The sequence below is a fragment of the Podarcis liolepis genome (assembly GCF_965112155.1).
Source record: "Podarcis liolepis genome assembly, chromosome: 2".
Classification (NCBI taxonomy): Eukaryota; Metazoa; Chordata; class Lepidosauria; order Squamata; family Lacertidae; genus Podarcis; species Podarcis liolepis.
Window position 1 is genome coordinate 87,162,945 of NC_139555.1, and position 14,420 is coordinate 87,177,364.

Genomic DNA, 14,420 nt, shown 5'->3' on the forward strand with positions numbered 1-14,420 from the left:
TTTTAACTGATCATTTAAATGCTTCTTCTGTCGTGTGGCAAACCACCTCGAGTGTCTTAAAGGAAAAAGCAAGGTAAAAACATTTTTTTAATAATAAAAAATAAATAATGTGACAGGTTTCTGTCTCTACAGTTTTTGGCATTCCTTTTCAATTCTGCTTGATAAAATTAATTTTATTATTATTATTATTATTTAAAACAGAGGCAGCTTCCCTTCTTCAGAATGACAGTGTATGGCTAGGAGCCTGAATGTGGAATGTCCCAAATTCAAAGAATTGGAATTTTGTTTTGGTCATTATAGTAATGATATGCACATTCCACAAGAGGAGTGTTTGAATGGCCCAACAAAGGAGCGAGTGTAGCTATTAACCAGCCACTCAATGGCCAGCTTGATCTAAAGTTGCTGACTTGGTGTGTCAAAAATGGATCCCATGAGGCCATGTTCTGTACCTATCTGTGGAAGACAAAGAGGCAATTCAAATGTCCATGTAGAGAATATGGGTTGACTGGAACCAGGAGGAATTTGGTTCACAGTGAAGCCACTGTGTGTTTGCTTCACCACAGGCACAGTTTTTGCCACTCAGCTCACATTGACCACACCATAATCCCTCCACTTCTGGAACTTTTCCAAAAGAATGGTAAATGTGGTTTGGGTTGCCAGCAAGGTCCAGGGTAAAGCAATCAGACATTTCCCCATGTTAACAAACCCTGCAGAGATCCATTCAACTGGCTTTCTCAACCTCCCAATATGTCCCTCTTGAGGATGAGGACTGTAGCTGAAGTTCTGCTTCTAGCTATAGCATAGCTGAAGGGCAAGCAGAGCATTCAGTAAGGAAGAGGTCAAAGGGGATTCCTAGAAAGGTTCATTTTATTAGACATCCACTCCACTGAAATTCAGTAGTTGTTTCTCTCTGAATTCCTCTGTCCATTGCTCTGCCAAGCACAACAACAAATTCAATAACTGAGATGCGACTTAATCTCTTTCAGTCAGCTGGATTTTTAAAATGTCTATATATATACACATACACACACACAATTCTGATGGGCACTTTCTTGTGAGACACAGCCTTACAGCTTTATCTTGCATTAAAATAGTTTGGGTCTCTATCCCCCTTGAACGGTGGGAAAGTCAAGGCAGCCTTTCTAGGGTCGGATGCCATACCTTCCGGGAATATCTGCACTGTGAGAATGAGCGCGTTCCAGCTTGTCACTGTGTTTGTCATCACCCAATCGCACAAAACAAAATAGTCTTTTTGCAGGCCCCCTATAGTGCCATATGGTCAGGGGGTAGAGGTACCTTTGCAGAAGGACCATAGCTCAGTGGTAGAACAGGCTCCTTGCATTCAAAAAGTCCCAGGTTCAACCCCTAACATCTCCAGGTATGAGCTAGGAAAGACTCTGTATGAAACCAGGTGGGGCTGGGAGATACTGTCGGAATCTCCACTCGGCCAAGCTGATAAAGCTCATCTTCCTCCAGCCGAGTCTTTCAGAATCGCCCTCCGACAAATAATTAACAACCTGAACTTTTGATAAGGTCTCAGGCACGTTCTCCCATTCAGCAGAGAATCCAGCACAGGGAAGTGATGAGATTTATGCCCACATTGCTATGCTTTATTTCTTACTACGCAGACAGCTAAGAAATATACATCCTTTTTCTTCGAAAGCAGAGAGCAACTGGACAAAGGAACAAAGGAAACAGGAAACCAGTACGTCACATCCATCTCTAGTCTCCCGTAAGACTTCCAATAGCCTGGACTGTCTCTGGAATGTAAACAGAGCCTTGTGACTCTAAGCAGCTGCTCAGTGGCAAAACAGAAACTAACAGATACCCCTGTCTGAAACTCTGGCACTATTGCCAGTTACTATAAGCCATACTGAGCTAGTTGAACTGCCTTAGTATTGAAGCTTTCTATGTGTGTTATTAGGCAAAGGTGCTCTTTTTAAAATTCCAAAGTTTGGGGCCATTGCCAGCAACGTGCTCACATCTACTCATTTCCTTAAAAAAAAACACCAAATAATAAAATCATATTTAAAGTACTGTAGTGGGGTTAGCAAACTTTGTTAATATTGAGGGGCACATTTTCTCAGGTGTCAGGGGCTGTATGCTGGCAGAGGGCAGGACTTGTGGGTGGGTCTACGCCTTCTCTCTCATCCTCTCTCATTCTCTCTCTCTGGCACTCCTTTTTCTCTTTCACTCCCTCCTCCATTCTACCAAACAGGTTGCTGGCAGAAGAACAGACCTCTTGCCAGAAGTCTAAATCTATCCCTTGCGGAGGGATTTTGAAATTAGGCCAAGGGCCACATTAAATTAGGCCGAGGGCCACGTGCAGCCACTGGTTGTCCACTCCCATCTTACAGGAAGCCTTCAATCCTTTGCCAGCAAACCAGCCAAGAGATGCCAAGATCAGAAAGCCAAGTAATGAAGACTTCATATGGCGAAACCGCTATTCATTCCTTAAGCATGACAACATGAATTATTTTGCTTCCAGTGTGTCATCAGGTATATGACCTCATTATATGAAAATATCATATTTAATTCAGTCTGTCGTATCTGTGTCCCATCTTATTCCCCAAAAGCTCAGTTGCATAGATGTGGTGGTATTCAACTAAATAACTGAACTCATGCAAGGATTACCACTAGTGCAATTTCCTCCCCTCCTCCCCCTGTGCTTGCCATCTTTAGATCTTTCCTGGAGGGTTGGTGGAACCCCCAGAGCAGATTTAGGAGGCACACAGTGGTTGCGGGGGGAGAGGAAAACATTATATTGTGCAAATAGAAATCCTTGTGCTGATAATAATTTATAATAATAATTTATTATTTATACCCCGCCTATCTGTCTGGGTCCCCCCAGCCACTCTGATGGAGCATTAGCCTTAATGCTACATTAAATACAACCTCTCATTTTACCCCAGATCTCCCACTCCGAGCCCTACACTCTGTCAGTCACTCTGGCCTCCTCTTGATGTTTCTACTCAAGATTTACTTGGTTTTGTTGCTTGTAATAGAGGAAGGGGTTGCAGGTGTCAATGACCCTGCAAATACACATGGAAATGGTGAGAAGTTCCAATGGTATAAAAGACATCTGTGAACTCCGCTGTCAGAGGCAGCATGCCTTAGAACACCGGTTGCTGAGAATCACAGATGGGGAGAGTGCCATTTTGCTTGTGTCCTGCATGAGGGCTTCTCAAAGGCCTCTGGTTGGCCCCTGTGAGAACAGAGTGCTGGGTTGGATGTGTCCCTGGCCTGATCCAGCAGGGCACTTTTGACATTTCGCACCCAGAAGATGTGTCTGTCTGGGAAATTTACCTTGTATTGGATAATAATTTGGTATTTATGGTCTTAGTTTCAAGACACAATAAACTGCAGGTAGGTTTATCCATATCCCAGATTCACCTTCCATACTAGAAAATAGGTCGTCTTACCTCCCTGAAGCACAGCTTTCTCAAGCACTGATGTTGCAATGAAGTCGGTGGTTGCCAAATCTTCTGGGTTGCCTGAGGTACAAACCCAACGGAATGGTCCAAATCCCAAAGAAAAAATGTCACTGGGAAGGGAATATGTTTCACGATTAGAAGATAGCTGAAATTCCTGCCATATTTATCCTGGCAGTTAGCAATGCTTTTCTTTCATTAACTGAAGATGAAAGAATTCCAGCTATTTAAAAAAAACAACACTAATCCAAACACTAAGTTCTTTGGGCCATTATTTTTGAATTTCCACCAAGGCTTTACAGATGTAAGCTATTGTTTCTGTCTGTGGTTATCACACCTGCCATAAGCACGTTCTGACAGAAGAACAGGGAGGGTAAGTGAAGAAGCATCCAGCTAATTTCTTCTACTCAGAGTAGACCAATTGAAATTACAGGCAACAACCATTTCCTGCAGGGCTTCTCTTCCCAGCCCCTGCATATGTTGGCAGGGGATGCATAAGCATGCATAAGTGCATTTATCCCCAATTTCACCCTCTTCCCAGTCCAAAAGGACCCACACACCTGCAATTATGCATCAGTTGGACGCACCTAAAATGGTTGTCACCTGTAATGGACCTAGGTTAGTCATGTCCATTCATTTCAATGAGTAGAAGAACTCGGTTGGATACAACACATATTTTATACTTCAACTACATCCACAGTTAGCAGCTAGGGTGGGTTTAGTAACTCCTGGTTTAGTAATGTAGCATGAAATCAGGAGTGCAGGAAAGGAGTGCAGAAAAGGCAGGGATTTCCCTTTGGAATGCCCTATGATTTACATTTAAGCTGAGTTAGCTGGTCTATATTCTCTGGGGTGTAAAAAGAAAAAAGAAAAGTGGGGGAGTAAGTTCAGTCTTGGAACACACTACGTTTTGTCTCTCAGGTGTTTCATCTCTCTTGCCTGATTCTCTCATTACTTTCATCCAGCTCAGAATTTGTCTGATAAATCCCCACCAGCTCTCTATACCTGTTCATATCCACATGACAGAGTGGCAAACGGGACGAGCTTCTCTATTCAAGGAGCTCACATTAGTGTTTAAAGCCCTATAGCAACTTAGGTCCCAAATATCTGAAAGACCACCTTCACTCCTACTGACGTTGTTGGGTGTTAAGATCTGCAGAGAGGGTTTCCCTTGGTAGTACCTTCACCCTCAAAAGTACAGGGAAGTAAAGCCCCCAAATTGTGGAAGACCCTTTTCACTGACGTGCGTTTAGCATCTTCACTTAACAGTTTTCTCTGTGTGCTGAAGATGCCCTCTGGCCTTTGACAACTAAGGTATTTTGTTTTATGGGACCGACCTCTTTCGCTGAATTTATACTGTTCTGTTCTATCTGGAATGGTTTCATTTAGTTTTTATAACTCTGGTGGTTTTATCTGTTTTCATTATTGTATATTCTATTGTAATCTTCCCTGGGACTGTACGGTGAAGGGCAGCTAAGAAACCTTTTGTGAACTGCAGCTTTTAAGAACCCATCTTATAGCTTCTGGTCTACCAACAGATTACTTAATCACAAAAGACAATTCAGTTTTTATGAATATACAAGAATGACAAAAAAATGGTCCCAAACAGGAAAACTCATTCAGTGTCTTTCTCCTTCACTTCCTAATCCCCACCCAAAGCACAAGACACACTCACATCTTCTTTCCACATTGGTGTTCCACATTTTATTCTCTCCTACATACCCCATAATGTGTTGGACGTAAGAAGGGTATCGGAATTCAGCTTTGTTGGCACCTCTTTTCTCGATGTCAGCACCTTTGGAACAATTTAAATACAGGTTTCAATTTAAAGTGTTGGGTTTTTTTACCTTTAAAGCCCTACACAGTTGTTGTTGTTGTTATTGGATATGGAATTATGCTGCTTTGCATGTTGTGCTGGATATGACTGCAGAAAAATAGGATATAAATGTGATGATAATGATGATGATGATGATTCAACCTTTTTGCCAGAGTTTTACAGACAGGGTTTGGGTAAGCAGGATTGGATAGCTCTCCAACTGGCTGACAGTGGGGCATATTGGAAAAAGTTATACATTTTAAATGCCACAAAATTCATACACAGTAGGTATTGCATGCGGGAGAAATTAACATGAAACTCACATGTGATTCTTCTTGAATGTGAGATCATCATATACCAATGGTTACATGCTTTTTCCTACACAGAAAAGCGCCCCCCTTTCCTGTAGAAAATGTGCAACATGGGGAGCACCCGTGTTCTTAGGATATGTTATCTGCTGTACTCGGCCAAATGCACTACTTGCTTAACTTATGCAAAAAGGAAAAGAGCTACTTACCAGCTCTCTGAGCTTCTAGAAGGAAAGCATTCCCATAATCCCAGAAAAACATTCCTTGATCAGAGAGCCTGTTGATGGCAGCCACTTGTCTCCTCAGACTGAAAATGGAAAGTTATAACGTTCTCTCAACACTATATGAATTTCCATAAAGAAAAATTATGAGCATGCACTAGGCCCTGAAATGAATGAGCCAAAGTCTGCCATGTCTTAATTGCAATGGGTCTACTCTGAGTAGGACTAGCATTGAATACCACCTGTTATTTACAGTCCTGTGTTTGATTTGCTTATTCTTTAAAGCACCCTGGGATCTTACAGGATAAAGGGCAGTTAAAAAGTGTTATTCATTAATTAAGACTGAGACTAGTCTAATTAACACTGTTATTGTGAGGATAACATGAGCCAAGGATATACTGCAAACTTAGAAGAAGGTAGGAAAGAGATCATCACAGTAAAATATTGAAATGGGTGTATTTATTTATTTGCATTGGAATTTATGAGGCACCTTTCCATCCAAAAGGGGCCCTTAGAGTGGAATATTGGAGGATGAAGCATAAGAGTTATAAAATTAATGCAGTAAAAAGTCAATCAAAATAAATACTGAAAGAATAATGTATAAAATCCTAAGCTGCAAAAACAAAGAAAAATCCCCAAGCAATCCATCAACATAGTCAATACTGCATGCACATAAATAAAATAGTAGGGGGTAGTTTTCATCAGACATATAAAGGTCATTAAGGAAAGGGCCAGGCAAACTTCCCAGAGAGAATTCCAGAGAAGGCCCTTTCCTACATTCCCAACAGCCATACCTCTGAAACTGTTGGTGGGACATGGATCAAGGTCTCCCTTGAAGATCTCGGTAGATGGGTATGCAGCCCTGGCAAAATAATTTGTGTTCCTAAAAAGGTAACTATTAATTGACATAGGCTGACAGCAAGTGTGAGAGTGGGCAACCATGGTTTGGGGGCAATGACTGCCCCTATCATGTACAAAGTGATTATGTAGACGAGCAGACTCGAAGTCTTCCCCATCTTGCTGTTTACCTTCCTGCAGTCTGATATTTGAATGTCTTTTGAACCCAGAGAAGCTCTGATACTGGAAGTAAACCCAGATGGGGAAGGAGGTGCTGGGACAATGGGAGCGGGGGTGGTTTGCCCGATGTTGAATGCAACTTTATACTATTGAACCAGCTTCCTTGAGTGGCCTTCTCATCCCTGGAAATTTTGAAGTCAGAAATACCACTGGCCTCCCACATTCTAGGGAAGAATGGTTATCACTCAGGTAGGACATTTCAGTTTCTGACAACTCAGCTCTCCTCACTCACATGCTCTTTTTGTTCTTTAAGTCAAACCCTTTTCTCACTTCTGATTTGGGCAGACAAATGGATCTGCTGCCATGTTGCGTCTAATTTAAACCGTCAAATCTGTTTGACCTAGCATCAGTCGATCGGAGTGACTCCTGGCTCCCAAACCATCTTTTATGAAAATGAGACCTAACAGGAACAAGCTACAGGAAGAGAATCATTACCGCTAATCTATAGAGCCTAATTCCCTAATTCCCAGCTCCTGTGAGTATGCATTGGAAAAACAAGCAGCTGGCGATGGCTCAAAATCAATGCAGCTGGGTCACTTAACATTTGAAGCATTCTCAGAAATAAAACTCCTCTTCCCGCACAGTCATTTGCAGATTTGATTTTAGAACAAGGCTGAAGAAATGAATGACATTTCTGTAGCCTGCCTCGACCTTCAGCAAGGAGGATTCTTCTTTCTGGTGCATAGTAGTGCCCCTGAGTTTGTCATAAGTGTATGATGCTGATAAAGAGATATTCTTTCAGACTGAATTTGATATCCCAGTGTGCAGCTTCTGGTGTTCGGATTTTATGAATGTCATTCCAAAATCAATTCCACCCCCTATAGCTAGCTAGCTAGCTAGCTAGCTAGCTAGCCAGATAGATAGACCCCAAACTTAACTGTGTCTATAGAAGGAAAGTGAATATTACAAGAGACATTTGACCTCACAACAGAAGAAGAAGAGTTTGGATTTGATATCCCGCTTTATCACTACCCTAGGGAGTCTCAAAGTGGCTAACATTCTCCTTTCCCTTCCTCCCCCACAACAAACACCTTGTGAGGTGAGTGGGGCTGAGAGACTTCAGAGAAGTGTGACTGGCCCAAGGTCACCCAGCAGCTGCATGTGGAGGAGCGGAGACGCGAACCCAGTTCCCCAGATTACGAGACTACCGCTCTTAACCACTACACCACACTGGCTCTCACACCACACTGGCTCTCACAGAGAGTTTTGTCTAACAAATTGTCACAAGAAAACTTGTGCAAATGATTGAAGTACCTCTCTTGCACTAGGGTTCGGAATTTCACAGGACTGCTGGACATGAGCTGATTAGCCTCCTTAAAGCTCAGCTGTACCGGGTAGTAGCCTCCATTAAAAGGATTGTGACAAGATGTTTGGTCAGACCCCAAATCAGCTAGCAGTTCTCCAGTGGTGTTGAATTCCTCTGCAAGTCTCTCCCTGCACACAGAAAGAGGAAAAAGTGGACAACTATAGACCAGATTTTGGTATGGAAATAGAAAAGTAGATACCAGGAGCACCTAGACGAAATTTTGGTAAATTAGCCCCTTTGTATTGCTAAGGGATGGATGCATTGTAGGGAATGGCACAACCAACACTTCAAGCAGTTGTAAATCACACTGATTTCAATGACAAATACTTCCATCTCCCTTTAAAATCAATGTGGCTGAAGTTGCGGGGAGAAATTTCACGACACATTTTTTTATCAGAACTGCAACATGGTTTTCCCGCTCCTCCCCTGCTATCGCAAGGTTCATTATTAGCTACTTACCAAAGATCTACCACATTCCCATGATATCCCAGACTAAGAGCCATTTTCTTCTTCTTTGCTTCTCTGTGTACAAGTCAAAAGGGATTAACTTTTAACAATTCAAAAGCAACTTAATTTTAAAAAATTCCATGTCACGATAGTTTTAGGTTTAAAAGATATTGAACAATGTTGCTGGGGGGGGGGGATGTTCAGATAAAGACTTTCAAACAAATAACAATGTCTAAAATCCTCTTGAAGCTATAAAGTGAGATAAAACTACTCTCTTGACATGCTGCATTTTTCTCATCTACATCCAGGGACCTCTTTGTTCTTACAATCCCCTCCTTGACATCTGACCTGACTGCCTGTCCCATTTCTCTGTATGTCATTGGCTGATCTTCTCTGATGTCAAAGTGAGTATTCAGGCAGGGATGTCACAGATGTCCTGTAGGTACCAGAAACTGTCCTGATCTTGAGGGCTTGGATTATTACCTTTAAGACTCTGAAGTGTTTGAAATTCCAAAAATGCAGGAATAACTCTTTTTAACAAATTAAACATATACGAATCAAGACAGTACTATGTGTTATTGGATAGTATCTGGCTGATGCTAATCAGGTGAGAGGTTTGAAAGCAGGCAGGCGACTCTTGCTGTTACGTGATATTATGTTATGTGATATTTATGTTAATAGTGTGGTTGTTAGCAGTGATCTGTTCTGCAGTTTGAGCACTGGCGGAGGAAGAATGCCACAGATTCCACACACCTGCACTAAGGCGGACATGGTAGAAGATGTGAGCCTTGATTGCGCTGAAAAAATAGGACAAGAATTTTATACATGCAAATTCCTACTTCCAGGAATGTGGCAAGTTGCATGTGTCATGTTTTTCACCAGTGCAAAGTCTTAAATTGTTAGCCAGTTTCTGCCCCTCTTCACTACACACCTTTAAAACAAATAGGGGAAACAGATGTCAGGACCAGCCCCAAGAGAGTTTTTTATTTTAGTGAGGAGCACTGACCTAGTAGTCACTCACTTCTGAGAAATGTGAGGTTAAGCACTAGAAATAAACCATAGCAGAGATAGGGCAGAGAGGGTTGTCTGCCCCAGACCTTTTCTCCATGCTGCAGAAAGGTCCTTTGGTGGGATGTGGAGTTAATTAACAAAACGCTAAAGGATGTGTTTATTGAGCCATACCTGAGCTGAGCAATACAGTGGTCCAGACTGCTAGTGATTTCCATCAACCATCCCTGCTGGTGACGCTTTAAGAGGGCCGCTTCATCAACCTGAGAGGTTCCATTAGATAAAATTGAATAGAATTAAACAAGCAACTATTGAACTTGAGAATAATTTGCCTTTAATTGCTTATCTGATTCATTTCCTACCCTTTACCATAAGTCTCCAGGGCAGGTCACAGCAATTTAAAAATACAATATTAAAAACACTTGAAAACAAATTACAGTTGCAAGGATAGAATGGGTCTTAAATATATATATATCCCAAGTGTCAAAGGCCAGGGTAAAGAGGTGCATATTCAGCATACAATGGAAACTATATAATAAAGATGCCATGGGCAGATCTGTGGGGAGGGAATTCCTCAACCTAGGGATTTCCACAGGGAATGCTCTTGCCCAGATCACCCCCCACCCCGAACTTCTGAGGGAAGGGGAACTAAAGACTGCTCTCTCTGCTGATCTTAACACCTGAGAGGGTCTGTAGGGAATGAAGCAGCCTTTCAGATTTAAGGGTCCTAAGTCATTTAGGGCTTTAAACTCTATTGTGAGCACCTTGAATGTGGTCCAGAAATGATCTGGCAACCAACGTGAACAGCAGGTGACTGAGACCAGTGGTGTGTAGATCTGAGGCCTAGCCTGGGACAGGCCACTCCTAGCTGAAGAACCACAAATGATCAATCAGTGAGATTTCTGACCCAAGCAAATTTAGAAACAAGATTTTCTCTCCATCATCAGTGGTAAAATTACACGGGTCACTGAAGTCCTTTATTACCCTGTTTAACAGCATAGCTATAAAGCTGTTATTATAGTAAGGCCTGTTTCACATGAGAACATTTCAACTCCATGGGGAAACCTTTTATTGAGTGAGCAAGATGTGCATGTCTGCCAACCACCATATAGCTTGAATTACAAACTGCCCAACAAAATTCTTGTTTGGTTAAGAAAAACAAATTCACATTAGCAAATCCTTTCATTACTGTTCGACTTTTTGTTGTTGTTTTAAAGCTGGTTTAAATGGATGGAAGCATTTTTTTTCAGCCAGTCAAGGTCTAGGGCTGGAGTGGGTAAGTTAGTGCGCAGCTCACTTAAGACCACAATCCAAAAGAGAATAAAATGCACGTAACCCCACTGAAAATCAACGGGCTTAAGCACACTTAAATCAGTTTGGGGTTGTGGCCTAATGTTCTGTGTCAGTTTTCACTGAGGGGTTCATAACCTTTAGATAAAATGATGAATTGTTTAACAGCACGATCCTAAACTTATCTCTTCTGGTGTAAACCCCATTAAGTTCAATAGGGTTTACTCCCAGGCAAGTGGGTACAATACTGTAGCTCGAGGCATTTGCCGCTCTCTAAGCTACTGAAACCTTAACTTTTGCTAGAGTTTCCTTGTAAGCTCTCTCTTCTTAAAACCCACATGTTCATTAAAATGCCTTAACAAAATCACAAATGAGAGGGAAGTACAGGGAGTGGCCACATGAGAATGGACCTTTTCAGGGGAGGTTGATTTTTTTTAAAAAAAACAACTAAGCAGAAGCATACAAATAAACATACAGGCTTACCTCAGCAATAATTCCCACACAGCCAGCAATGACTGCAGCCTTGGCTTGAGCGCCACTCATTCCTCCAAGGCCAGATGTGACAAAGACTTTCCCAGCCAGATTCTCCACTCCCAAGTAGCGACGGCCTGCATTGAGCACTGTTAGCTAAGGCACATTGCAAAAAAGGGTGGTGACTGTGCATGGTACCCTATGGTGTCATTTACCAATGGCGATACTTCTATCGTATCTCCATTTGTTTATCATTTGCACTTCCCATTTCATCTACTCAACAGAACCTTACATGCTCAGGAGTGAGCATGTAAAGGCCTGAAACAAAGCAAAGGAGGCTTCAGTCCAACCACTCAGGATCAATTACAGGCAATTAAAACAGGAGAATACATTTCATTTTCTCCTACACTTCTGTGTGAACCACTGCTCTGGTTGTCCTTCCCATTTGGAAGGTGACAGTTCTGCCGTATTAGTAGTGCTTTGGTGGCGGCGGAAAAATTCTACTCTCATGCACCTGATGCAGAGATAGGGCAGAATTGCCTGCCCCCAATGGAGATGGGTTTGAAGGAGGCATCTACGGTACATGGTTCAGAGACACTGTGGGAAGCCTCTTCCTTAGAGGAGGACTATGTGCTTATAGAAGCCTTTATAAGGTAATTGTTTTTTCACAAAGCAGTTCCCTTGCAGCACCCAGCTTGAGAGTTGGTGGCTTATATACGTTGCAATGAGCAATGTGTCGCATGGGGCTTGTTATGCATTCAGTGGTCTGTGTTTGCCTGAGCTTGAGTATGGACTAAGGATGCTGAGCCCCTGTGTTCTGATTCGATACATGATATCCAATCACAGAACATTTCAGGATTTGGGCCTCTGCCATTGGCCCTTAAACTCTGAGTCATGATTCGCAGCTTGGAAGTTTAGACAGCCAATCATGTTGGGAGTGGGAGTGGCCCAGGCCTTCAGAAATGTATATAAGCAGTTGTTTTGCCCCTGTTGTCCAGCTCAGTAGTTCAATAAAGGTTCTTGCTGTTCTCACTGTGTCTTGCACCCACCTACACTTCAGTGCTTTAGAGCAGAGAATGGAGCAGTGGGTCAGCTCTGCATTTGTTGTTGTTGTTGTTTGTTAGAAATACTAAATAGATCTTTAGTCAGAAGAGAACTGATGCTTCCTTATTCTACAAATGATACATTCTGCCCAACAGTGATAGTGAGCAGTTCTTACCACAGTTCCATGGACTATTCCCTGTGGTCCAATGTAGCAGTAGCTACCTGCTGTCATCTGTCCATACCTGTCAATAGGAGTGAATGCAAGGCAGTTTTTTCAGTAAGCTATGGATGTTGTTTTGTTTTTATATATTCTGCCCCTACATTACTCTGTTAGTCTAGTAGTGCAACATTTCCTATGTAATGGTACCCTTTGACACATTTCTCCATATTTCTCTTTTTCTCCATGTAGCTTCCTACGGTGTGATTCTATAAATTACTCAAAAATAAGCCCCATTTCACAAATATAAGCCCCACTTCCCCAAGGACGTGAATGCATGGTTTCAGCCCTTGGGTTATATTTCTGCATGTATACATATCATGTTCTGTCCCTTCACCATCGCAGGCCTGCTACAAAAAGTTCCCAATTCAGAACTAAAAAGCAGACCTCAGAAATTAATCAGGAACATTAATTAGGACAACGGATAACTTACATTGTAACCCCCATTGCAAATAGTTTCTCATATTCATCTCTGGAAGAATAGTTAGGAATCACCTAAACAAAGCAAGGAAACGTGTCTTATTTAGAGCATTTTGACAGCACTTTTCAGCTGACCAGGCAGCCAAAGAACTGTATACAGGTACCGTAACTAAAATCAAGCCAGACCCTGTCATCAGAACTGCAATCTAACTGCAATGACACAGAAGGAAAAAGGGAGGAGAGGGGCAAGTAGACACCAGTTCATAAAATTACAAGAATTAAAATAGAAGTCCTGAGGTGGGGATGAAGGTGAAAAGAGAGAGGTGTCTCTGATTAACACTGTGATTCTACCAACTTGCCAGCACAATAAAGGTAAAGGGACCCTGACCATTAGGTCCAGTTGTGGCTGACTCTGGGGTTGCAGTGCTCATCTCGCTTTATTGGCTGAGGGAGCCGCTGTACAGCTTCCGGGTCATGTGGCCAGCATGACTAAGCCACTTCTGGCGAACCAGAGCCTCGCACGGAAACGCCGTTTACCTTCCCACTGGAGCGGTACCTATTTATCTACTTGCACTTTGACATGTTTTCAGACTGCTAGGTTGGCAGGAGCAGGGACCGAGCAATGGAAGGTCACCCCGTCACAGGGATTTGAACTGCCAACTTTCCGATCGGCAAGTCCTAGGCTCTGTGGACTAACCCACAGCGCCACCCGCGTCCCATGCCAGCACAATACAACCAACCTATTATGGGCACTCCCCAGCCAAAGGAATGCACACAGCAGATAGTTAACTGTATTGTCAAAAGTGGACACTTACAGTAGTTCCTATGGCTCTGAACACCCACACATAGCAGTCTAGCATCCAGGCAACTAGTTCCTGGTTTGTGCTTTATCGAGCAGTTGCAGCAACCACACCCCTCCATCAGTTTATGTACCTTCCCCTGATGGGCTGCACACACACAGCCAGAGGCTGTGCCTGTGTGAAAACTGCCTCTGCTCTTCCCTCTTCAATCCTCTCCTGGTTCCAAGGGACAGTGGTACAGAAGAGGGTGGGGAGGCACCCAGCCCTTCACTTGCCTGACCTGCCTCTTCCTCCGATCCCTTCTCAGCTCCATTCTCCAGCTCTGGAGCTTCCCCTGCCTCTTGCCTCTGGCTGGTACAGGTCCCCACAAATCACTAGCCTCCTCTCCTGAGCCCCTTGTTTCTCTGACTCCAGCCCCTTGTTTCCCTGTGTATACTCATCAGTGTCCTGCCATTCCCTGACACACCTTACTAATGCTGAAAGTGTGAGGGAACCCATTTGAACAAGCAAGAGGATCTAGTTTTAGATGCTCCAATTATAACGAATAAAGTTTGACCCTATATT

General features: G+C 42.8%; 1 protein-coding gene across 1 annotated transcript in view; it reads right to left on the reverse strand.

Moving 5' to 3' along the window:
* UROC1 (urocanate hydratase 1) overlaps positions 1 to 14,420 on the reverse strand; it is a 51,750-nt gene that overhangs the window by 21,453 nt on the left and 15,877 nt on the right. Inside the window, exons 6-14 of the mRNA XM_083492027.1 lie at positions 13,070 to 13,131; positions 12,595 to 12,661; positions 11,388 to 11,531; positions 9,789 to 9,877; positions 8,619 to 8,681; positions 8,108 to 8,287; positions 5,765 to 5,862; positions 5,154 to 5,226; positions 3,423 to 3,544 (exon numbers count right to left, since the gene is read on the reverse strand). Of these exons, the coding sequence (XP_083348153.1) occupies positions 3,423 to 3,544; positions 5,154 to 5,226; positions 5,765 to 5,862; positions 8,108 to 8,287; positions 8,619 to 8,681; positions 9,789 to 9,877; positions 11,388 to 11,531; positions 12,595 to 12,661; positions 13,070 to 13,131 (898 nt within the window). The remainder of the gene's footprint in view (positions 1 to 3,422; positions 3,545 to 5,153; positions 5,227 to 5,764; positions 5,863 to 8,107; positions 8,288 to 8,618; positions 8,682 to 9,788; positions 9,878 to 11,387; positions 11,532 to 12,594; positions 12,662 to 13,069; positions 13,132 to 14,420) is intronic.